Source organism: Cebidichthys violaceus, unplaced genomic scaffold (assembly GCF_023349555.1).
Source record: "Cebidichthys violaceus isolate CVI_PGR_0920_01 unplaced genomic scaffold, fCebVio1.0.p SCAF_9, whole genome shotgun sequence".
NCBI classification, from domain to species: domain Eukaryota; kingdom Metazoa; phylum Chordata; class Actinopteri; order Perciformes; family Stichaeidae; genus Cebidichthys; species Cebidichthys violaceus.
This window is the reverse complement of record NW_027176975.1, coordinates 12,783,682-12,809,235: the sequence shown is the minus strand read 5'-3', so window position 1 is coordinate 12,809,235 and position 25,554 is coordinate 12,783,682. Positions and strand designations below refer to the sequence as shown.

General features: G+C 41.2%; 2 protein-coding genes across 7 annotated transcripts; one reads left to right on the top strand and one right to left on the bottom strand.

Annotated features, from left to right (window-relative positions):
* The first annotated feature begins 8,473 nt into the window (after nt 1-8,473).
* klhl22 (kelch-like family member 22) lies at nt 8,474-14,264 on the top strand. 5 transcript variants are annotated; one of them, XM_068703693.1, is made up of 7 exons: nt 8,474-9,283; nt 9,696-9,861; nt 9,931-10,242; nt 10,486-10,895; nt 11,669-11,861; nt 12,027-12,260; nt 12,577-14,264. In XM_068703693.1, the coding sequence occupies exons 1-7, from the start codon at nt 9,036-9,038 to the stop codon at nt 12,916-12,918; spliced, it is 1,905 nt and encodes a 634-aa protein (XP_068559794.1). In that variant the 5' UTR covers nt 8,474-9,035; the 3' UTR covers nt 12,919-14,264. The 5 variants fall into 5 exon arrangements, with proteins under 5 accessions (XP_068559794.1, XP_068559793.1, XP_068559795.1 ...); XM_068703692.1 differs by having other exon boundaries at nt 9,931-10,254; XM_068703694.1 differs by having other exon boundaries at nt 8,474-8,588; nt 9,696-10,254.
* Nucleotides 14,265-18,935: 4,671 nt separating this feature from the next.
* Nucleotides 18,936-24,705, bottom strand: tbx16 (T-box transcription factor 16). Of its 2 annotated transcripts, XM_068702926.1 has the most exons (9): nt 21,964-24,705; nt 21,636-21,789; nt 21,424-21,526; nt 20,850-21,014; nt 20,491-20,637; nt 20,339-20,409; nt 20,098-20,186; nt 19,794-20,007; nt 18,936-19,712 (listed from the first exon to the last, which is right to left on the bottom strand). In XM_068702926.1, exons 1-9 carry the CDS (start codon nt 21,977-21,979, stop codon nt 19,274-19,276), a joined length of 1,398 nt encoding a protein of 465 aa, XP_068559027.1. In that variant the 5' UTR covers nt 21,980-24,705; the 3' UTR covers nt 18,936-19,273. The 2 variants fall into 2 exon arrangements, with proteins under 2 accessions (XP_068559027.1, XP_068559026.1); XM_068702925.1 differs by having other exon boundaries at nt 21,636-24,705.
* Between the last annotated feature and the right edge of the window lie 849 nt (nt 24,706-25,554).

The following is a 25,554-nucleotide window of genomic DNA, read 5'->3' as shown; positions in this document are numbered from 1 at the left end:
TGGTTTCTAAAACGAACATTTCTTTCACAGAGCACCTGTATAGACAAACAGAAAGCAGATGAATTTTGTTCCATCTTTGCTGATAAGGTAGAACAAGAACAGATAACATGTTCCAAACATTTTTGAAACATTATCTCGCTGTCGCTTGAAATATTTGATTGCTCTTTGATCACTCCTTTTATTCTGTACGCTCTATCAACTGTTTAGACTCCCATCCTGTGTCCATTTAGACAATTCATAATGTAACTCGATTCAAGTACGTGTCCATATTTGGATTCAGAGAGACCAATCTTACATAAGACATTTGTGAGTGGTTCTTGTGGGAACATTTTTAATAGTTTTATGTGTCACTGCCAGTGTAAGTTAATATGTAACATGCCCTATTGTGAAGGATGGTTCCTCTCACAAGTTTAATAGTATTTGGGGAACAGTTGTTCCTCTGTATTTTTAAGCCCATTGCCATTTCATGGGCAATTTATTTTGTGTTGGCAAAAAACTTTCACTTTAACAGACCTTTAATATCCTCTGCTGTGTGCAGTGAGGCTTCAAAATAGATTTCAACAACAGCCAGCCAAAACAAAGAAATAAATGGTGGCTCTCTATGGCTCTGTTGTGAAAGGAGGTATAGAAAGAAAGAAGAAACTGTTAAAATACACACAAGGAAACCAAAGTTTCACCCATGACACCTTTGTGAAATATTTTGTGATTGCAAGAGGGCCTTTAATAATGTAAAACTAATGTATATTATTAAACCTGGTTCAAGAAATACTTCATACTGCTGTGAGAGGGGCCTTTATGTTGTGGATCCAGGTAGAAAGTTTAGTCATAGGTCCTTGTTTGAGCTCAGGTAGTACCAGTAGGTTATTGTTCATGACTTATGGAAAGAGTCAGAAGTAAATAAAAGTTATCTGAAATGTATCAGTTATGACAGAAGCATTAGTATAATGTGTTTAATTTTGTGCATATAAGGGTTTATTGTTAAAGATAAAATATTAAAGAATATCACATGTAAATTATGGTGACAAAAATGTGACGCTCTTCTTGCCACCTGTTGTAGTTCTGAACAAATTGTAAAGCCCCCTGAGGCAACTCTGTTGATTTTGGGCTGTACAAGTAAATTTAACTGAACTAAATTGTAGTTGGTATTCTATATGAGCTAAGGGCTGATAGTTCCTGTTATAAAAGATAAAAGATGTCTTTCTGTAATAGCATTGATAAATATCAGCGTAAGGCCATTAGAGTTGTAACAATGTTAACAACAAGGATAAAACATGACTACTTCCTGAGTTCCTACAGTGAGCAATACGCTCAAACATTTTTCCAGATTAGGTCATGGATAATAAAGATACAGTATATATAATGGTAGTAAATTGATAGTGACAATGTTTTAAATATTGACACAGGGTACCACATGTGTATGTACATTTCATGTTACTGTAAAATTGGGTCACGGTCTGTCAGAGATTACTGTATGGTCCTCTTTATGTCTCACCTATAGTGTAAGTATAAAGAGATGAGAATGAAAAGATTTCCAGTCACTAACACTGACTCCATGGGAATGTTATTCAGGGCCAGCACTTTATTGTGCCAGTCTTACGTTAGTTTGTATAAACATAAAAATATGTCAGGCAGTGATAAGGATCAGAATGCAAACATGTGTAACACATTATCAAAAGCTATACGGTATACTAACTAGTTTCTGCAGTATACTATCTATTTGTTCTTTTTGAGAATGAGAGCTACTGACAGATTGATTTTTTGTAATCTCAATATTTTATTGCGATATATATGTCAATGTATTAATGATTTATGATTTTTATGGGATGTGTGTCGCATGACATATGTATTCTGTTTGATGTCAGTGATATTGTGTATGAGAAAGAAAAAAAGAAAAAAAGAATCCAAAACAGGTAAGAAACAAATCAAAATACTTGTAAAATTCAATCACTTTGTTTAATTTAACTTTGGACATGCTCCTGTTCACCTCATATAAGCAGCGAAATTAATCCAGGATTTTAATGGTGTAAAAAGCAGCTAACCATACACAATCTGAACATGGCTGAGGTTTAAATTTAATTTAAATTCATCATCCAAAATAAAACAATGAAACACAGAAACTGTATTGATCATGTCGCTTAAATTTCCCTTCAACCCCTCTCTCATTGCAACCCTAAATCCATACGCATTGTGTACAGGGAGCTACTCATTGAGCAGAGGACAATTTCCTCTGCAGTAATACAACTCCTTACAAGAACCAAGTGGAAGTGATCCTTGACACAATCACTGTAACACAGTTCTATAAATCCCCCGAGGCTTTAAATAACCACAGCCAAGAACAAATGCCACAGGTACTCGTGGAGGACAAACAATCCCCATCGGTTGCACAGATCACTTCTGACACAGGAGCTCACCCTGATGCTCCTCTAGTTAAATGCGACTTTTGAGAGCAGCTGGTAATACTGTTGAGTTTTAAAGAAAAACATGATTCATATACTGTAAAATTTAGGAAGTTGCTCTTTGTGACAACCCCACAGAGAATTATCACCCAACTCTCAGTTCCTCTCAACTCTACTTCAACTCTACAGAGCTATATCATGTTTTTGTATTTCCGGCCAGCAGCTGTTTTGGTTTAGTCTCACCTTTCTCATCAACAATGTTTTTTCCGCCTGCACTAGACAGCTGTTGTCATCTCGAAACAAAGGTCTTGGGCAGACTACTTGGACTACATAATGGAGCATTTAGCAGCTAACAGCCAGATATTTCCCTCATGATTAGGTGAAAAACAATCATGTAGCTAAAACAAGGGTTAATATTGAACCTATATTTGACAGGTGGAAATTTTAAATGAACGCTAATGTTGCTCCATATCTGCTGGATGTGTAGCTCAATAGGCACCAGTTTGTTATCACATTCACCATATCAACTTAAATGCTGATAACATGTCAGGGTTTTCTCTACAGCTTATTTCTGCTGCCCCCAGGTAGTCAAACATCAAGACTATCGCAGGTTTAAACATATTAGTATTATACTTTTAACTAGTCAAAGGACTCATTTGGGGAAATATGCTTTTGTATACGCTTTTGTATTAATTCCCTTTAGTTATTAACACTTTCTTGTGAAGTGTTTGATGAGAAGAGTGATACCACTCTCAATTAATATACTTTGAATATACAACAAGAAGATTGTTAGCTAATCTTAACATAAAGACAAGGTCACAAAAGTTGCCATCCAGAACAGTTGTTGCATGGATTAAACAAATGAGATATAAAGTGTTAAAGTGCATACAACAAGGTCTGTGGATTATCTTGAGTAACTGGGTCATGATTTCTGGAAAGAGACATTGCTGTTGAGTTTTTCCAATGTATGTTTGGCGCTTTGTGCACCACAGGCCATATGGTCCTATTATATTGGAGACAAGGCAGCCGATATCTCCAGGCAACTCAGACCAAAACAGATTTAGATGTGCTTGGTAGGTGGATTTTGTTACTTTTGTCCAGAACCAGCTGTTCCCCCCTGTCTTAATGCTAAGCTAGCTGCTAGCTTCATATTACCATACAGGCATGGAAGTGGTATAAATCTTTTCATCTATATCTCTGCAAGAAAGCCAATGAGTTTATTTCCCAAACTGTATTAGTACTATAAACCCAGTTCTGACACCAAATGTATCCACATTAATATGTTTCCAAGTCACTACCAAAATGTAAACATAGTGTTCTAATTGTACACGATAAAGTAAGGACCAAGTATGAAATGAAGCAAAGCTAAATAAAACTGATTTAAATTTTGGTATGTGCTTCTTCAAAAATCACATTTAGTATGGTGGAATAAACTGATTTAGGGAAAGGAGAAAATAGCAATAGAGTGAGATAGAGAACTGGAGAGGAGCCTGAGATTGGGGTTCATTGAAACACAACTGCATTAGCCAACCAAAAGGTAAAAATCAATCCTGTGAGGATTAGACCTGCTGACCCTCCTCCTTTAATTCATATAAATGTTCTGCATGGCCGCCCTGTTTTCTAAAGCCACATAAGTATTCTACTCAGCTCCAGTCACTTCTGTGTGCAGCACAGACAACTCCTTTTTCCTCCTCACTTTGCCACTGTTCCTCTATGTCGGCATATGATTCAGGATTTACACTAACGTTGTCACAGCGAATAGGACGGTGGAAGTCACACCTCAAAATAGCCCTCATCCCAATAGCAAGAGGTAAAAACTGTATTCAGAGGCAGCATAATGCGATAGAGTTATAGGACAGAAGATTGCTATCGATCCACAGAAGCCTTGTTCAATTTAAGTCCAGATCCATTCCACTGACACATGGTACATATGACCAACTACCCACTCAGGTTATTGGCCACAGTTCAGCTTTATCCCAATTAAAAAAAGTCCCATTCTTTTTGGCCTCGTTGCAAGTGTTGGTGAAGATGACAGTTACAAGGGTTACTGTATGGTTGTGTTTCTAAAGTGCTTATGAAATTTCACAGAAATTGCACACTGATCATGCTTCGATGACCATAATAATAAAAATAATAGTAAAGTAATTGTTTCATGTCAGGGTAAAAGCAGAGACATTTTCCATCACTTCAGATATTCCATTAGCAGTGGAGGCAAACTGTTCGTGATGCACACCCAACCTCTCCTTTGAGAGCAGCTGTCAAAGCAGTCCAGCCGAGCAAGTCTCTGCTTGCAGTCTTGTATAATACTCTCACTGGGAATGGTTTCCTGCCACGTGTGGGCCACGCGAAGAAGTGAGGATCCAGCCTCTGTCTTTCTCTACAAGAAGCCACAGAGTTGTTGTCCGAGCACATGGAACAACTGGACAAAACGGCTTTTTATATTACTCCATGTTTTCTTCTTTATATTAATACGAACTGACATCCTTGCATCCTGTAGAGCAGCACATACTGTTGGGTTGCTTAAATATTTCAGCAACATTGGTTTGTTTTCTCTAAGCCCCCAGTGATGCAGGGAAATCTCCCAGCCTTTTACAAGACCAATGACTCTCTGACCTCAGAGAGAAACAAACCCAAGGAAGAAAAATAAATGTCAATATTTTTATAAATTACATCATTCAGATTCTTTACTGAATAAAGACAAAAAAGTTAATTTTTTTTTCAAACAATCTCACTGTTTTGTCACAAAAAGATTCATCTTTACAACGAAATGTACTAATGTAGCTCTGTCTAAATCCTGTGGCAGTATAAATGACCCCCCACTGTTCATCATTTCAGGAGAATGTATGGATCACCCAGTGGCTGCCATACTCAGACGGTTGGCAGGCTTCATCAAACAGCAGTGATGGAAGTTGTTGCGTTACAGAATTTTGGTGCAGAGGAAAATTGATTGCTCGCCTCACAATCACAGAGCAGCCCCGACAAAATTGCACCTGCCAGAGCTGCACCTCAGTCACTTTACAACCCTCCATTCAATGTATGAATCACAGAGCGGGGACTAGTGTCACACTTTTTATTTTGACGGGCACTCTTAGTTACTATTTACTCTACAGTAGAACTTACAAACTAATTAAAGAAACTATTGTATGTAGAAAGGCTTAAGATTCCAGCTCTTACATGCAAAGCAGTCTGGATTCAAGTCAAGTGTGCAACAATAATGGTACAGTTTTTTTCTATTTTGTGGCATACTTTGCCTGCCAAATTTCCTGTGCCAAACTAAAGGTGGCAGGTAGTTGGCAACCATCTTAGATGGGATGCAGGCAGAATGAATGGCACCACAGGAACTATACTGTCCCAAAGTAATTAGTTGTATTGTCCTCTGGTCTTTCTTCTCTTGTCATATGCAGCATAAGGGAGACATGCTGCAGAGCATGGCATGTTTGCTTTTTTTCCAGCAACCTGCTGCACTGGATGATTCCTTGTTAGAGCCGATCATGCTTCTCACTAACTCTCCTAAAACCAAAAGATGATCTCCTTCAGTAAATATTTTAATGAAGGTTAAACGTCTTAACGGTGCCGGATTTGTGTAACAGGGATGCTCATAGCAGCTCAAGATCATGGACTATTTCAAGTCTTGTTACCTGCTTTAGCCAACATCCCTTTTTAAAATCTGTTTGTAGTATAGATTGACAGTTAATTCTGTAAATGCTGCCCACTTTGTTTTCATTTCTTTGTCATTTCTTCCTCCAGCCTGTGGAGCGCATGCTGCACAGCCTTTTTCCCTGATGAGAGGAGACGACCCACTCCTAATGTACTGGAATGCTCTTCTCAATGCGGGCAAAACACGGCTGTCTTTGACCTCCAAGAAGGTCCAACAAAAACAAAAAAACATGTTTTTAGTCTTTGTCAGTGATTATGTCACCCTAATCAGTAAGTGAAAATTATTCCTAATTCATGTTGGACATTTAAAAAGTGAAGTGTGCATCTGTGTGTGATATCAACTGCTAAGAAGGTTTGACACCTAATGTTAGAAAATTAAAGCACATAATATAAAAATTAAAAAACTTCACAATAAAAGTCAGTAATTAAGATTAGTAAACCAGAAACGATATGGGGTCCATTGGCAAATTGAAATCAAACAATGGACAAATGAAAGTGTAGTTTCACTCTCAACATTAGCTTTATTGTCTGTGACTGATGACTGATTTATTTTTCTTCTGTTGCCATTTCATTTGCAAAAAAAGGTTGTGACTAGGACTACAACTAAAAATTATTTGAATAATCAATTAATCTGCAAATAATTTTTTTCTAATACAAAATGAATCATTTGGTCTATAAAACGTCAGAAAATAGTAAAGTCGTCTTTCACTTGTTTTTTAAATAATGAAATTGCTCATTTTGTCTCACCAACTTTCCGAAACTAAAAGATATTCTGTTTACAATGGCATTAGAAAAAGAAATGGGAACAGGAAATATCTGGAGTTTTCAATTTAAAAAAAAATGACTTCAACAATTAATGGATCATTGATCTGCCGGTTGACTAATTGAGAAACTCTAACTTTGGTGGAGTAGGTATGCTGTGCATCAGTGGTGGGAGAGTTTGCCGTTCAGGGAGCTGCAGCAGAGTCCATTACTGGTAGGAACTATGATAGGGCATTTCTTCAGCCACATGACAGATGTCTCAGGGAAAAAAGTTATGATTTGCTATTTGAAAAGGGTATTTCTGCACGCTCAACGAAAAAACAGGGAGCTTTCCCCTGTGCACTCCACTGCAATGTATATTAGACTGGAAAATAAATCAAATGATGGATTATTCCAACAGTGTTATTGCGAGTGGAAAAATCTCTACTCTTCGTGTCAGGAAATTATATATGCAAATTGAAACCTCGGCAGAAGATGAATGAGATTGTAAAACCTAATATGGAAGCCTCAATTTTTATAAAAGAGCATCATGACTGGCTGCCTAAGAAAGTCTATCTGCCAGCTCATGCAGTTATCAAACATTGGAAAATCCATCTAGAAAGTGTTTGATCGGATGGAGACCAAATATTGGAGGGAAGAAAATAATAAAATGAACAAAAAGTTGGCAAGAACAATAAAGAACTATTTTAGTCTTGGCATAGTTTAAAAGTTCTTTCTATTATAAGATTTGTTTGTGTCACACAAATGTATTATTTAAAGACAAAGATATATTGGATATTTCTTGTTTAAATAAACTTTTGATAGAAGTGTTTATACTGCCATTTTGTATTTCAAAAGGTGAAGTGTGCCAGCAAATGGAGAAAGAAAGTAGCAATACCATATTGAACTTCATAAAAGTAAAAAAGTAAAGTAAAGAAAACTTACATAAGTGTTCTCTATCATATTGATTTAGGTATCTGAAATAAAAGTACAAATGACAAAAAAAGGACCCTTCAAGATGTTTAATTATTTATGCAACAATATGTATGCATTATGTGTCTGGATCAGGTGGTCCTTAGCCTTACAACTGTTGTGCTGTTGAACAGGCTGTGTAATGACAAGTAACTGAAGTCAATACAAAATGCAAAATTCTTTAAATTAAATTCTATAAATTGTTTACCCCAGAAAGGTATGAGGAGTAAAGTTATAGAGAAATGAAAGTAGCCTACTACCATCCAGTGCCTCAAAACTGTATTTTGACCTTAAAGAGTAAACGTAATTGGTATTACTTTCGACCTCGGGTGCTGGTGTATTTGTATGACATGCAGTGTGGCAGCAGAACCGGTTAGAAAGGGCCTTCGATACATTAGAGCAGGAAACAGCATCCTCTTGTGTACAGAAAGAGTCACAGTATCTAGACATTTGTTTAACCAGATACACCCTTCCATCAATATGAACAATCAGACACTAAAACAAAGATGAAACAAATACAATGGCTAATTCTACACAATATATACACCTTATCATGCTCAAAGACTAACTGAAAATGTCATATTATTGCCTGCAGTGTTGCAGACGTCTCTGATTGGCTCTTTCTTTGAAACTAGGCGGGACAAAACAACAGCAACGACCAATACCCTGTGAGCTCACCGTCTAACACCAAAAAGTAAACAGACTTGTTTTGATCTGTCAAGAAATCAGACGACAGTGCTCGTCACATTCCACAAAGTAGTAGTTAGTGTCACTGTGACCAAACTGTGCATGTACATCGGTTGGTTTTGGACGAACACGAAGGTATCTTCGTGCAGTCGTTTTGTTCCCGTTAAGTGTCTTATCTTGTTGTTTTTATAGTGCGTTGCCTTAGCTAGCAGGCTAACCAGCTGATAGCTTACTAGCATGTTCTTCACCGTGTACGTTAAACAAACTTAACATTAGCTGACAGCGTAGTGGCAACTAGCAGTAAGTCGACGGAAGGGCGTATGCATGTAACTATGTACTTTTCACGTCTTTATATTTGCTTCGTAGATTAAGCTATGGCGTAAAGCGCGTGTATAACGTGTTAATAGATCAGGAACGTTACACTGACAATCAGTGACATTTCAAGCAACCGTAACGTCAACCACCCGTTTTAATCCGTTGGCTGCACCTATCGTTTCTCTACTTGCCGACAGCAGTTGTGGCTTAAATTTACAACAGCTATGTGGAGAACCACTTTAGAATGGTGTTAGCATTGGACAGATAATGAAGCCTGAACAGCAGTACTCTCGCATGGCTGAGAAAGGAAAAACGAGTCCAATGGGAGGACGCGCAGGCTCATCAGGCCGCCCGAGCCGACAGACCTACAACAGTTCAGCCCACTTCCGCAGCCTGCTGGACGGCCTGCTGGCCCTCAGACAGAGTGGCATCCTGTTTGATGTGGTGCTGCTGGTGGAGGGTCAACCCATCCAAGCCCACCGTATACTTCTGGCAGCCTCTTGCGATTATTTTAGGTAAAACTCACAGCTGGTTGCTTTACTTGCTGTCCATTTTACATCATTGTATCAGCAAGAAGATGCAACCATCACTCGTGTTGCCACCCGTGCAGATGCTTTTATTGGTGTGCTTTGTACCAGCAGTTAAAGGGAATTACAACTGAGGCTCAGAATATTCAATATTTAGTTGAAAGCATAGGAACATTTTGTGATGGGTAAATACTTTTTCAGTAAATTTTTTGGCTTAGCATATGCCTTTTATTTTGGTAATTTGTGTAAGAGAAAGATAGGTGGATGTCATGCAGCAAAAGTAAATGGCAGAATTGAAACGGGTGTCTATGGGGCTATGTGGTATGCATGTCATCATCACTGGGCCACCAGGTTACCCAACCAAAAGCCATTTAACAACATGTTCACTGTTCTCCACTAGGGGGATGTTTGCTGGAGGCCTTCGTGAGACACAGCAAAAGGAGATCCCAATTCATGGAGTGTCTTACATGGCCATGAAGAAAATACTTGACTACATTTACACGTCAGAGATTGAGTTAGACCTGGAGTGTGTGCAGGAAGTCCTGATCGCTGCCACGCTAGTACAGGTAAACTCTTTGTTGTTTTTCATTGTTGTGTTTTCTTCAGCTGATCTGTGTCCTTTTGTGTTTTTAAAGCTTGAGATCGTCATCAGCTTTTGCTGTGATTTCCTTTTCTCCTGGCTGGATGAGAGCAACATTTTAGAGGTCCATAATCTAGCTGATCTTTACGGACTGCAGCAACTCAATGCCAGGGTCCACTCCTACATCCTCGGGAACATCCAGATTTTGTCTCGCACTGATGTGTACCGACAACTCCCCCAGGACGAAGTCTTCAGCGCGCTGAGCAGTGAAGAGCTTCAGGTGAACAGTGAGAACGAGGTGTACGAGGCGGCTCTTCACTACCACTACAGTCCTGAGCAGGTGGAAACTGACCAGGTGTACTTGCAGGTCAGTCCCAAGGTGTGTCTGCATTTTGTACTCATCTCTTCAGCTCCATCAGATACACACTATATAGCAGGTATATATATATATATATATATATATATATATATATATATATATATATATATATATATATATATATATATATATAAATGCCTGCTTAGTGTTACTTTACTTTAGTTTTACTCACACTTTATCGAAGCCTGAATTGCAATCAACTAATTTTTTTAAAATCTTTTTGACTCAAAGGACAATCTCAAGATGCTTGATGCTGTGCGTTTCTGCCTGATTGAGAAACAAGTGTTGCAGAGGCTGTATGGGAGACTGAACCAGTGTCCACTGAAGGACTCGGTTTCAGCCGCCCTGCGGTACCACGAGCAGGAGATCTGGCAGCCCGTCCTGCAAAGTCCTCTCACCCAGCCACGGTCCACCTTCCACTGCATATTGGGCTTTGGGGGGATGTTTACCTCCAACTCCCCCACAGACAACAAGCATTTGTTTCAGGTGTTCCACCCGAGCTGGGGAGAGTGGAGGACTCTCACTGCAGCTAACACCCCCCGAATGTCCAACCAGGGCATCGCTGTGCTCAACAACTTTGTTTATCTAATTGGAGGAGACAAGAACACCAGTGGGTTCCGGGCAGAGACGCGCTGCTGGAGGTGAGATCCCATCCCCTTAATTCAGTTTAAAAGAGTGCAGACTTGAACTGTTGATGGATTTAATTGATTATCGATTAATCTGTTCATTATTTTCCTCAATTCATTGTTGAATGTTTATTAGAGCTGGAATGATCAGTTAAAAATTAATCCACAACTATTTTCTTTTTTTACAATTAATGTAAACATTTAACGTTTTGTTTCTTTAAGAAAACAATGTGACCAAAAGAGAGCAGAACGTTTAAACAGTTGAAAAATACGCCCGTGGTTTTTGGTGTACAAACTGTAATGGCATCAGTGTGTCTTAACTACAGCAACCATATCTTTGGCATTTCTGAACTGCTGTCACTTGTTACATATCGTTGACATATTTGCAGATACAGGTGTATTTGCAATAAGCTAATATTGGCTAATCTGCAAGCCCACTGATTTGTTGATCGGACTGTAGAATGTCAGACAATAGTTTAAAATGTTCTCAGATTGCTTGCTTTGATCCAAGGAAAGTCAGTTTACACAGATATAAAACAGAGAAAAGAAGATGTGATAATCTGTAACCAGTGAATGTGAGGCATTCTAGCTTGATGAATGATTTAATCGATTAGCAAAATAAGTAGTAAATAGTTTCTCAGATCCACTAAGTGTAGTGTTGTTTTGGTGGTGAAAAAACATACTCTTGATCTGCACTGTGAGCCCAGACGTTCTTCCTGCTTGATTGAATTTTGAAAGTCATATTTTTACCCTCACTGTTTTGATACTTGTCCATTTCTTCCCCCCAGATACGACCCTCGTCACAACAGCTGGTGCTCCATCCAGCCCCTGCAGCAGCAGCATGCTGACCACTGTGTTTGTGTGATGGGCGGCCATATTTATGCCATTGGAGGACGGGACTACAGCAATGAACTGGAGTCAGTGGAGCGCTACGACCCACACACCAACGTGTGGGAATTTGTATCACCCCTGAAGAGAGAGGTATGAGAATAGTTCAAAGATAAAAACAATGCATGTAATACTGCTACCATCCATATGATGTCGCTACATACCCACCTAAGTATTGATACTGATGCTTAACCGTTAAATACCAGGTATTCACCTTACCTAGTACTTCCTTTAATACTGGTCTAACTTTCCTTCCAGGTTTACGCCCACGCTGGAGCCGTGTTGGATGGGAAGATGTACATTACATGCGGACGCAGAGGAATGGCGTACCTCAGAGAGACCTACTGTTTTGACCCTGTGGCCAATCATTGGACAGCTTGTGCTGAGGGGCCGGTGGAGCGAGCGTGGCACGGCATGACTGCCGTTAACGGACGCGTTTATGTTATTGGAGGAAGCAATGATGAGCGTGGGTATCGGCGTGACGTCCTGAAGGTACAATGCTACAAGTTATCAGCGTTTATTGTTGCACAATGAAGGCGGCGTTTACACTAGTAAACATTTTAATTTCAATTTTTACACATTGAGATGTTCTTGTATGCAAAAGGTTTTTGTCTCAGAGCGCCCCGACTTCTCTCACTCCTCTCTGTCTTACAAATTGAAATGAATAAATATTCTATAGTCTATTGAGTCCAACCTTATTTTACCTCCTGATGAAGACAGTTGGGAGCCTTCTGACAGGTTAATATAGTTTGGACAGCGTTTTAATGAAACTGAGAGTAAGTTGTTTCCTGTTTTCTTTTTTCCTCAGGTGGCATGCTTTAACCCTGAAGCCAACTCTTGGTCCTTACTGACCCCCCTCCCTCTTGGACATGGAGAACCCGGCATTGTTGTGCTGGACAGTCGCATCTACGTCCTGGGAGGACGCTCTCATGACAAAGGCAACAGGATGAAATACGTTCACGTGTACAACATAGACGCAGACGAGTGGGAGAATGAGACAGAGTTTAAGGAGCGCGTCTCTGGCCTGGCAGCCTGCGTGGTGCTCATGCCCCCTGCTGTGATCGCCCAGGCCAGGAGCTGGGAGCAGCGCACAAAGGCTTCATGGGGAGATGTGGACATGGACAACTCGGAGGACTCCAGTGAGGATTGAAGCAGCTGTGTTGAAGTTAATGTCTGAATTGAATGTCTGTCTGATCACTGGAGACTGTCGTGCACTTTTTTAACACAGCATGTTGAAGTACCTGGAGGATATATTTTGGCAGCATCGTGTCCTCCTTGCACATTGATCACTTTGAGTGCCTCCGAACCAAAGTGTCGTTCAGGACCTTTGCCCACTTTTTTGTTACTTTTCAAATATCTTAGATAATCATAACCCTGCACATTAATCCCTGCTAAAATGCTACTGTTTGTTGCTAATCCCTCATTATTACATGTCACTGTAGCTGCGTCTGCATTGTTTATCATAGAGAGAACCTCTTTATCTTTAAGTGACATAAAGCAGTGAAGACTACTGGCTATGCAATAGCACTCTCAGTGACCAACGTTTGACAGAGGATCTTCTAAAATCGGATTAAGACTTTTGAGATATACAGGCAGTGGTTACCTTTTAGCTTAATTGTTAATGTATGGGAATTAAAGACCATTGTTGACTTGTTTAATATAATTTTTTATTGTCTTCAGATAATGTTATTGTCAGGAGCTGGAATATGAGTTATTTCCCCCTCAGCCCCATACAGCCCTTGCACACCTTTGTTGCATTTTTTTCAAAATGATGAAGTGGGTGGAGTTAGGGTCAGACCTGAAGGGGAAGTTAAACTTTTATTTTAACATTGTGCCTTGTTTTTGTGGTCACATGCTAAACTTGTACTGTTTCATGTTTCAGTGTATTCTGCAGATACATATGAACTTTCGGTATTATACCTCTGACGTCACAATTTGTTTTAAAAACCATTGAAATGATTTGTGTTAGTACCTGACAGCGTTGGTGCAGCAGGTTGTGGACCTCACCAGCTCACAATAAGTTGCCACGTCTGTATATGATTTATGAATGTCAAGTCTTGATTTTTTTGTGAGGAAAACCAAACCACTATTGTCATATTTGTTGGGTCCTTTCATTGATCTTCCACACTGGGTAACTTATTTCATGACTAAATTCAAAGATCATGATAAGGAGTGTTTTTTAAACATTTATATCTGATAAATGTAGCTTTGCTCCATGCTTCTGCTGGAGGCCTCAGTTCATTGTTATGCTGTTTATTATAAACATTTAAGAAGCTTAATGACACACACTCCACTGTGAATCCTCTACTCCTCTGTCATTGAGAAACTCCAGGAAGTCCGTTTAAAATGTGATTTTCTTTTTCCTATAATGAGAATTACGTCTTAAGAAGAAAAAAAATCTATGTATTAGAACACACTGTCTCACAAGAGACATGCAAACATAGTATCCTATTAATGACTTACATTTTGCGATCTAATAAAGATAGTACTATATTGTTTTTGTCATGTGTGTGCACATTAGTTTGGCAGACATTTTAAAACTATTTGACTACTTTTTGTTCAACAAAGTAATGAAAGGACTCTGTATATGTCCAGCAGATATTTGTACCAGTCAGCGTCTCGGGGACTTTGAAATGAAAACACCATCTGGGCCTCATGTTGGGAGGTAAAATGGCAATGCTTCATTTTGCAGATGCATAATTCAGGAACAACTCAGATTTCAGTTTGTTGTGTTGAGTTCATAAGTTTCCTTGAAAGAATTGCCATTTAAACGTCTCATCTGGAGAGTTCAGCAGTGTGTAGTTGTACTCACCTGTCTGAACGGCAGGTCCTCCACAATCTGCTCCACGTTCAACTTTTCTACTCGTTCATTGTAAATGAATAATATAACCAGTCCACTCGGCCTCTCTGTCCCAATATAACCAGTCCACTCGGCCTCTCTGTCCCAATATAACCAGTCCACTCGGCCTCTCTGTCCCATTATAACCAGTCCACTCGGCCTCTCTGTCCCAATATAACCAGTCCACTCGGCCTCTCTGTCCCATTATAACCAGTCCACTCGGCCTCTCTGTCCCAATATAACCAGTCCACTCGGCCTTTCTGTCCCAATATAACCAGTCCACTCGGCCTCTCTGTCCCATTATAACCAGTCCACTCGGCCTCTCTGTCCCATTATAACCAGTCCACTCGGCCTCTCTGTCCCAATATAACCAGTCCACTCGGCCTCTCTGTCCCATTATAACCAGTCCACTCGGCCTCTCTGTCCCAATATAACCAGTCCACTCGGCCTTTCTGTCCCATTATAACCAGTCCACTCGGCCTTTTTGTCCCATTATAACCAGTCCACTCGGCCTTTCTGTCCCATTATAACCAGTCCACTCGGCCTCTCTGTCCCATTATAACCAGTCCACTCACTCGGCCTCTCTGGTCCCACTGCGCACCTCAAATTCAAAGAATTTGGAGCTGAATGATGCTCTACCGTAACATCGGGTTGACAGTCTTACACACATCACTGAAGGTAAAAAGGCACAGTTGAAGTTATCCACAGAAACATGTTAGCATTTAGCATGTTAGCTAGACTCAGCGTGCCTATTCTGTAGCCTGCAGGTCATGTGGGTGTGTCACTTAGGTGCAAACCAGGTGATGCATTAAATCAGTCCATGGACAGATGGAGCTCTACCCTCTTGCAGACACACCTGCACCATTGATTTATATTTTCCGTTTTGCCTCATACTGTTTATAAGGACTTTTTAATGTGACTTTTGTATTTTACTTTTAATTGTATTAATTACACACGTGACATAATAAGCGATTTCAATAGGGCCTATAGACAAATTTTAACACTTAATTCAAACAACAACCAGAAAATATGAACATTTAACAGCATATCTGCCCATTAAAAAAAACGAGATGCTTAAGCAATCCATCAATAGGAATGTCTAATTACTTTTGCCATGGCTCATTCAAAATAATAATAGTTAATTAACAATATCAATACTGTTTTTAATCTTACAAAACACCCCGAACAAAATACAAAGCAACAGTTACACTAATGGACAAGTGCCAACCAACTTTCTGATGATATTATGTTCGCCAGCTACCATCACTCATCCAATCAAAATGTTGCTCAATCCTATGTCTAAGTAGTAACACACTTCCAATATCTCTAACACAGTTTTATAATGTGTTTAGCCCACAGACCACTTTTTTTAAATATAAAATGTTAAATGTAATTTGTTACTCCCACCCCTGCTATGGCACTAGTTGGGTTTAGAACTTGTGTCTTCCCTTTTAGTGAAAGTTCATGTTGCTGTAATAGAAAATCTCCACTGATGACTGTCTCTTGTTTGACCTGTCAGTGGTGGTTGCTGCCTTGTGTCCTTTATTCCGCCCAGTCTCTACTAGTTCCTCTCCATTTGGCCCTCCACTCCATCAGCTTTATGAAGGCTGACTTTCCTCTCCAAGGCTGTTTCCTCTACATCTGTTACCCCCCGCCAGCCCTAAGTGAGTGCCCCCCCCCCCCCCCCCCTCTCTATTTCACACTGTTGTGCCAGCCCCCACCAAGTTGTCTGGTGGGATGTGCTGACACCAGCACTGGACATCCAGGATCAACAATCTGCTGAGTTTATGCGTCTTTTCTTTCTAAAGCTGCAGTACCACCTGGGGGATACTTAAGACATATGTCATGCACTTAACCACGTCAGCAGCCTTTACTGGCATCTGAGTGCAGGTCGATCTGGTGCTCTTTGCTGGACCATTATCAGAGCAATTAAAAGGCCCAAATGACCCACTGATGAGGAGCTATGCAGATTAAACCCAGTGGAGTTGTTGATGTGTGTCAAGGGAATCTTACAAAGTGCTTGCTTTGATTCTTGATTCTCCTGCTGTGTGGGGCAGGAGGTCCTCAGCCAGCTTGTCTGACAAAAACTCAATTGAGAACAAAGAAAGTCACCTGTAGATGGAAATCTGGACTCATAAAGGCTCCTTTTCCGTTTCTTGACATCTATGAAGCAGACACACTTTTGTCTTTAACTTACAACAAGTTTTAGGCATTTACCAAAGGCCCTGACCAACATGACATGTTCAGTGAATGCAACAAGTTTGGCATCAGTAGAACACGTTATATACAGAATATGCCATTTTACTGCGATGTGAATGATCAAATAGCATCAGCAAAACATGATCTGAAGGTAGCATTTAATCAAAAAGGACAGGATGTCCATTCTAACCTGTTGACCTCCAGAAAAGGTTCCCCAATCTGCCCCTCTGTCAAACCTCTGCTCTTAGTCCTTAATACAAAGATACACTCAGTTATCCAAGATATACGTTTTTTGTGAAAGATCTCTTAAAATATAGTACTGATTTTCTTTTTTATGCAGCTGCTAACTGTTTGTTTTATTCTTTTATCCAGACAATAGGGTTTTCCTTTCAAATTGTGCCTGATAATCAAACCAAATTGCCATTTAGTTTTTCTTCTTTCATTCATTCATATTTGAATATAATTATATCGAGTCTGAGGTCTGGAGCCAGGCGGTGACAAATCCTCTCTAAAAGAATAAGATTGACTAAGGTTTCACATTGTTTTTACATCCTTAAATCAGATTACCTTCACACACAATAGACAAGCACAATGTTATTATAATTAATTACAAACACAATGCACATTATTACAAAGATTGTGAATAAAAGCACAGTTTGCATTGCGTTACATATTCGGAAAAAATAATCATATCACAATGCATCTTATTACATTTTTGATGTGAGAGAGGGATCTACTGATAGTACATTTCAGTTCATGACATTAAGAATAACTATGAAATATTCGCTACATATTATAATAAAGAATATCAAAGAAAATATATTTAAAGGGAAAGCAAAAATTAAGAATCACACTGAGGTAAGACAAAAACAGTCTGTATTGCTATACATTACATTAGGTAAAGTTACAATAACATGTTGAAAAATGTCACATTCATGTTTCAAGCTTTATCATCTGAACATCTAAATATAAAATTGTTCATTCACAAATATTTTGGCTTTTTTTGCATAAACGATGTGTGGACCAATCCCTCTTATGTATTATCATGTATGATTCAAAACAATAACTTGGAAAACAACTCTTCAAAGCTTTGTCTTTGATGATTTTATTTTCCCAGTTCCTTGAAATGCAATTTATAATTTAATTATAGGGTTTAATCAAAGAGCTGGCCTCAGGGAGATATGATCTCACAGTGACCTTCTCATCCAGCTGTACAGATCTCTCTTTTCTTACCCTCATTCAAATTAGTAAATGAAAGTTGTGCAGCATATATTTGGAGGAGTCTGAGGTTGGACTAACTGGTTCAAGAAGCCTCCAAGATAATGAATTGCACTGAGTAAAATCCACACCACACCAGAGATGTTCCTAAAGAATGCCTCCCCCTCTTCCCCAGACTTTACAACAGTCATTAGCAGCTCACATTCACCCAGGGTGGATGTGATGGGCCCAGCTTGTGTTTTTCAGCTGTGAAAGGGAGCCAAACAGCCCCCCATTTTCATGCTTTTTAAGGCTCATTGAGATGGAGAACGAGAGTCGTGCAATGCTTTATGATGCCGGTGGGTAAACCTCAGCAGGTGAGCCGGAGTCACAGTAATACAATGTCTTTAATGCATGCTGGGCCTGTTGAAACTACAGAGCGGCCATCGTTAGATCAACAAAGAGGAAATACAAACAAACGCCACCAGAACATGTGACGTGTATAAGAGTTGGCCAGGTATGCTGATGTGCACCCGCAAACAAAGACACCTTTACAATACACTAATTCATTCTTGCTGCATGCAGAACACGGCTTAGATGAGAACCAATTACAGACAGGACATTTGAAACTGAATGGCTGGTACAACCTGTGGAAGTTATGAAGGCCTGGGCTCTGGTCATAACCAATCAGAGGGTTCGTAGTGATAACTGAGTATCACAATTTGTTATACTGTAAGCATACTGAGTAAGGAAGTATTATTCATCAACTCCTGGCATCAAATGCAAACTAAGTGTCTTCAGGATGTTGTATCTTTGTTTAGATAATAGATGGAAAAAATTAAATATATGTATATTTTCACATAAACAAGTCATCCAACCAAATCACTTTAACATTTTTATTTTCAGATCACATCACAATTTGAAGACAGACATACATTGCACACTTTTTTCTTACAAAAATAATATTTAAACTTGGAGATGAGATGAAATACAAAATAAATAGACAATTCAACAATAAACAATAATACAACATGGCGTAGCACACTTTTGAGTCTGAGTCCTGCCAGTCTGAACAGAAGGCAGCGACAGGCGTCTCCTTCTCCTTCTTCTCATCTTTCAGTTTTTCTAATGTTGTCGCAGGCCTCTGGCCCTCAGCCTCGTCTCGGCATGCAATCTCATAGCTGTGAGCACTGGATCAGCATTCTGGCAGGATGGCGTAGCAGCAGCATCGGTTAAAGTCACTCTCAGTCCGTTATCATTGAAGATCTCATCACCAGCAGGAGTAAGAGAACAGCGGGTACTGGCTCCACTCAGCCACGTTGCCATGGTGATAGCCATGGTGCACAGCTTGCGTGGTGTAGTCAGCGGTCAGGTGATGAGGAGGGGGATACTGGGCCGGACCGGGGCCGCTCCACTGGCCAAGGGGCTGCTCGGTGCCGTATGGGCTGTAGATGTGGTGGCTGATCACACCTGGCTTGCCGGCCTGGGACATGCTCATATTGAGGACCCCGGTGTAGTCCTGGGGGGCAGGGAGGGGCTGGGGACCGCAAGGCGAGGGGCCAACCTCGTGTGTGCGGAGCTTTGAAGGGTCATGATCGGGGACGGTGGTGACATCAGGGACTCTGGACTCAAAGCTGCTGCGTCCTGATCCACTGTTGCTGCTGCCGACGCTGGAGGAGGGAGAGGGAGACTTTCCATACTCGTGGAACCTGAAGAGCAAAAGGAGGGCGGTCATTGTCTATTCATCATGACAACATTATGCTCTTATTTGTTGTATAACTTGTATTTACCTGTATGGCTGGTAGGAAGCTGGAGCAGGAACAAGCTGCTCTGTGTTGTACATGTCCCTGGGGTCGGACCCAGTGGGAGATTCAGTCCTCACACTGTGCTCCCTGTCAGCAGCCCACGGGGAGTAACGCTCCTCTTTGACGCCATTAGCCTCTTTCCTTTTGCGGAGGACTCCTTCATCGCCGTCGTAACCCTCATACGATGACCGGCAGAAATCTGAGAAGACACAAATTTGTAAGGTCAGTTTTGGAGTACATGACAAGGAAGTGCAAACATCAACAGCAGGAAGAGAGTCTTAAACTGTACCTGCTGGACTGTCCTCCTCAGAGTCTCTGTTCAAAATGTCTGACATCTTGGATCGTTTCTCCAGGCAGTTTGGGTTCTTGTTTGAACGCCTGCAGAGGAACATCATGATTATTAAAACAGTGCATTATACTCAATACAATCTACTGAAAATTACATCTGTAGACGAGCATCCAACTGGAATTGTTGTAGGGCTCCTCCAGCTTTGGAGTCATTATCATCAGTACCTCCATGTGACACCCACCTTTTCTTACTAGTGCCTTCATCCCGGAAACCTTTTGCAAATGGGTTGTGATCGATCTTCAACTTTGTAATCTGTAGGTGGGGAAATCAAATCAGTAAAAATCCCAATAATGTGTGACACCCCGCCAGCGGTTTCAAGGGAGAGAAACTGACCTTGGTGTTCTGGTACGCTGTGACCGCTGTGAAGGAAGTCTCAGGGAAGGTGAAGGTCTGGAAAACACTCCAGCGGACACTGAACAGGTCGTCCGCCTGGACAATGTGGAAGCGCGGGTGGTAGCGATGCATGGAGTGCAAAATGATCTGCAGAGAGGAAGAGGGTGATTAATTCAGACCACTTTTTTCTGTGCTTTGAACTCCACTTTTACAAGTATCCACTTTGCCGCTGCCAAAGCATCCAGACTGTAAGTGTTACAAGTCCACCAAGTACTTCAATTATCCAAAATCCTTCAAGAAAGCAGTGTGGATATAATTTGTATCCTTTTGAGGCCCTTATCTTAAGTGCTCTTACTTACATGGCCGTGCTGGTCAAGTGTATTGTTGGTGAGCTTGAGCTTGAGGAAGGAGATGGACTGCTTCATCCAGTGGCTCCCCGGGGCTGGAGATTCGGGGTGGAGGTAGGTCCTGCAGGGAGGCTGGGGCTCCGCTTTTCCTGCCACCTCCCATTTCTCTTTATTCCACTGTAAGACAGAGACAGATAGTCAGTCAGTCTGTCACAGTGAAAGGTGATTTACAGAATCTTCTTCCCTTCCCAGTGTGAGAGGGGGACGAAAGTGAGTGCAGGGTGACTGCTGGCCAGTACCACCCACAGAGATAGGGGGTAGTACAGTGGGCTCCCAGCAGGCGACAGAAAAACAGGAAGAGATAGCAACCTTTGATGTACAATGTCAGGAGAGGGGGAGGGTTGGGGCTTGATAAACAGGGAATGTCTTGTCTGGAGATACTGGTAACCACTGAGGGATATCTACAGACAAAGCCATGGCTGTGATAAGTCAAGGCTACTTTTTATTGTCGGAAAGTAAAGGGAATTTTGTCAACCGAAAATGTCTGACTCATTCATAAGTGAGGGGAAAGTAACGACTGTCTTACCTTGTATCTGCAACCATCCTCAGGGACCATGTCAACCAGTAAGATGTACTTGGCACATGGAATAAGGCCCGACAGATTAATCTTACAGTGTGGGAACATCCTCCTGGAAAACATTGAGAAGGACGCATGAGGAAAAAAACAAGCAAACGCAGCAACAGAAGACCTTACTTTTCAAACATTTTGCATTGAATCGTATTCTTCTGTCGTCTTACCTGCCCGGTTTAGTGATAATCATCTCTGTTCCTATTTCGTAAAAGGTCTTCCAGAGTTCAGGGTCCTCCAGAGTCAATCTGATGTTGCCCTGGAGATAGGCATCGGGCCCAGCAGCCATGGAGGGAGGAGGGACGCTGAAGTTTGACTTCAAATCTAAAAGTGAATAAGAATCATCATAGCCACATGCTTCTGTAAAAGTGCTAGACGTCAGGTTTAAGAAAAGAATGCCCATTAAGGGCAAAAACTGAAGACAACACTGGTTGGGAAATAGGAGTTTACTAATTGAGAAGCCCGGTTTTCGTCCAACAAACATCAGTCAACACTCACCTCTGATGGACTGCATTGTTCAGGTTCAGCAGTAGCACAGGAATTGCTTGAAAGAGCTTCATGCACTGAGGGCCAATTAGCAATCCAAGTATTTGTGATATCCAAGTGATTCTTCAGCTCTGCTCTCACTCCTTGATCTCCTTCCTCATGTGAAAAATTAAAAAGAGAAATCCAGCAAAGCTCAGGGAGTCAGAAGGTTAGTCAGTCTTGTTGCAGCAGATATTTCAGAGATCACGAGTCCTGCTGGGAGTGGTGACCATGACTTTTAAGGAGAGCCTGGGAGTGGGTTGGGTCAAGAGAGCCATTCTCAGGCTTTGAAGTGGCACAATGATGACTCAGAGCCCCGCTGTGATTGGAGGGTGCTGGAAATCAAAGAGACTTAACAGAGCCTTGATACCGTCCCCACAGGAAGGGGGACGAAGGAATTGTATCTTTATTAACTGCTAAGAGACTTTAAAACCAATATGGACGGACTTCACTGCTGCAGATCAGGGTTCGCAGCGGCACCAGAATCTGTGTAAATATCATTCACACAGACATAACTGCACACCAAAATGACATTTAGAGTGTTTGTGCAATGTTGTAAATACCAAATTTATTAGATTTACCAAACCTGATGAAACTGCAATATAATGGAGGGTGTATTTAATTTGGTTAGGTGTGTACACTGGAGTCATTATTTTCTTCAAAAAATATTTTTCTCAAAGTATAACCCTAAATCAAACACTAGTTATTACGCATATCCCTTTTTCTTGATCTGAAATTAGTTACAAATAAAAAAAACATCAAATATGCGTTTTACTTTAACACAACTGTATTCTCAGCTTTCTCCATAATAGAAAGTTACACAATGGGTGTAAACCCATAATGGTGTAATGATTGCATGCACTCTTTCGGCAGGTAACTTTTACCTGGGGGCGTTCTCTGAAGCCTCTGCAGGCAGAGCTGGTGGTGGGTTGTGTATTGGGGTGTCTAGACAGGCCCATGATCTGATAGATAATCTCATTAGGCTAGTTTCCCTGGCTAGTTTCTGCATGTGGTGAAAGCCTTGTGTATAGGCAGGCAATTAACAGCCAGTTAGCACCACAAGCCCAAGTCAGCCTTGAATGGGACAGGAGGGGTCTGAGAATAAAGACTTGCCACAACAACTCGACCGTCCTCCCACCATCCACATCCAGCCAAAATCCACGTGTGTCACTCATAGGCCTGCCTTGCGCAATGTTACTGCATGCAAAACAAATGCTAAACTGCAGGCATTAGCATAGAGGAAGAAAATTAGACCACAGTCCCCCCTCTCGTTTCCACTGACATGGAAATTTGAATTGAGGTGACTTTCACATCTCATTCAACCTCTTTTTCTAGCACAGACACATCACTTCCGCTTCCATTTCTTATTGTATTCTCATGACTGCATGGCGCATACAATGCCTTCTGTAAGCTCAGCTCTCTGACACCCATTCACAAAGGATTTGTGTAACTGTATGGATAACAGTTTAAATAATAAAACCAAATGTAACGTATGATCTAGAGTTTTAAAAGCAACGTGTGCAGCATGCACTGGTCCCAGAGTTTTAAAAGGTAGCACAGCACTCTGTTGAATCAGCAGATAAGTGAGCACAAAGAGATATTCACTGCTAGAAAGTCTTCCCTGTGAAAATATTGACTAGCCTCTTTAAGGCTTCTGTGCATGGTCGATGCAGAATAAAAAGGATAATAACATTCAGCTTGTAATGATGCACTTAAAGATACAGAGATCTCCGTACAATCATTTGCTCATGTTAAATGTCTTGACGCAGGACCCTCCCAGCACCACCTCCCCTTTGGCCTTGAGGAAGTGCGATGCGTTTTTATCCTCTTTATGTGAAACCAACTGTTGTCGAGGAGTTATTAATCACAGGTTCGGTGTTGTTCTCCTCACTTAGCCAGCTCTTCCCTGGGTCCTGCATGGGGACACCCTTCCACTGTTTCACGGGGGAGAGAGGTCACACAAATCTGTGAGTGTTTAGGAGGAAGACGCTATGAGGATTACAGAGACTATGATGACAAGTTCTCTGCACTGCAGCTCTAGCAGCGGAGTGTGTCGGTGTCTGAGCTGAGGTGTACATTTCAGCAGCGGCAGTGTCAATCCCATTACGCACTGGGCCTGGAGGTGACAGGTGTAAATGCTTCACTGCATGGCCTGGGGACAAAAGTCAGGCACAGAGAGGGATGACAGGGAGTATTGTCTTATGTAACAGCAAGCCTGGGGGCGATTTGGATCGGATGACACATCAGGGAGGTCACCTGGACAAGCCTATTAAGGACTGCAAACCAAAAACATTGTGGAACTTGTTTAAGGCCCGAAATATACTGTATGGAATGTAGCTACTTCATATCATTTTGAGTAAATAATGAGGGATGACTGGAGGAAACATTTAGGGCTGATCATAGATATCTTCTGTTATGATAAACAGCTGATTCCTCCTGTTCAACTGAAGCCCCATGCCTCATACATGACTCCACTGTGGCTTTCCTTCCTGCTGTCCACTCCTGGATCACCTTTGGCAGCGATGTTCCACATCCCAGGTGTCAGTCTTTGGCCATTTGCTTTAACTGCACAGATCCCCTTGTGCTCGACAGTTAACAGCTGCCAATATACAGCCAGGGCCCAGGGATCAGACGGCTCTCCAGCAGCCCAATAAAGAGCCCCCGGAGTGGACTGACGAGAAATCTCACACCTTTCGCTCACATTAGCCATGCAGCATGCCCTTTTGATGCTTAATTGGCCACTTTGAGGGGTTTGTAGAGATAGCAGCCCCATGGCTGGAGACAACATGATGTCACAGGAGACCGAACAATCTTACATGGCAGGGGAAATGCCTTTACCTGACAACAGGTCGATTATGATTTAGCTGTATCTGCTAAGAGATTCTGTGTTGTGATTAGAGAGGATTCATAAGATCATGTTAAGTTCATGGCACTGCAGAGAACTGTAATCTATAGGTCTGCATACAAATAGTACCAAAGCTCAACAGGAAAGCAGAACTGATAAGTCTATTGAAGGTAAATTCATCAATTTGCCTTATAGTTTGCAAATATTACACAAAAAAACAAACACGCTTACTGTGAACATGATCTGTTACAATATCATCTCTGGCATCCCTGACTTAACTGCAGAGTGACCGTGGTGTCACATGCACCAACTAGGGGCCGGGCAGACTCACATTTGGTCCACCACATAAGAAAACAAACCTCAAATCTAGCTTGCCTGGCAAAGGGGGCAAATGACAACTTCACAGCACTTCATAAGAAACTCCTGGAAGTTGCTAATGAAGACTAATGACTTCCCTCGTGTCGGAGACTTCACACCGGAGTGTACAAGCCCTTTGACCAAAAAGTCAGCGTGGTCAGCAGGGTGGTCCGCTAGCTAAAAGAGTCAGAGAGCCCACAGCTCCACTGGAAGAGGATGCCTTGTCATATTTATTTGAGATTTACAAATGCCTTTCCTTTATTTTTTTTTCCCCGTTTAAGGGTTTATCCTCGTCTAAATCAAGGACAGAGGGTGTTGTATGCTGTACAGATTAGAGCCCTTCAGAGCAAATTTTGTGATTT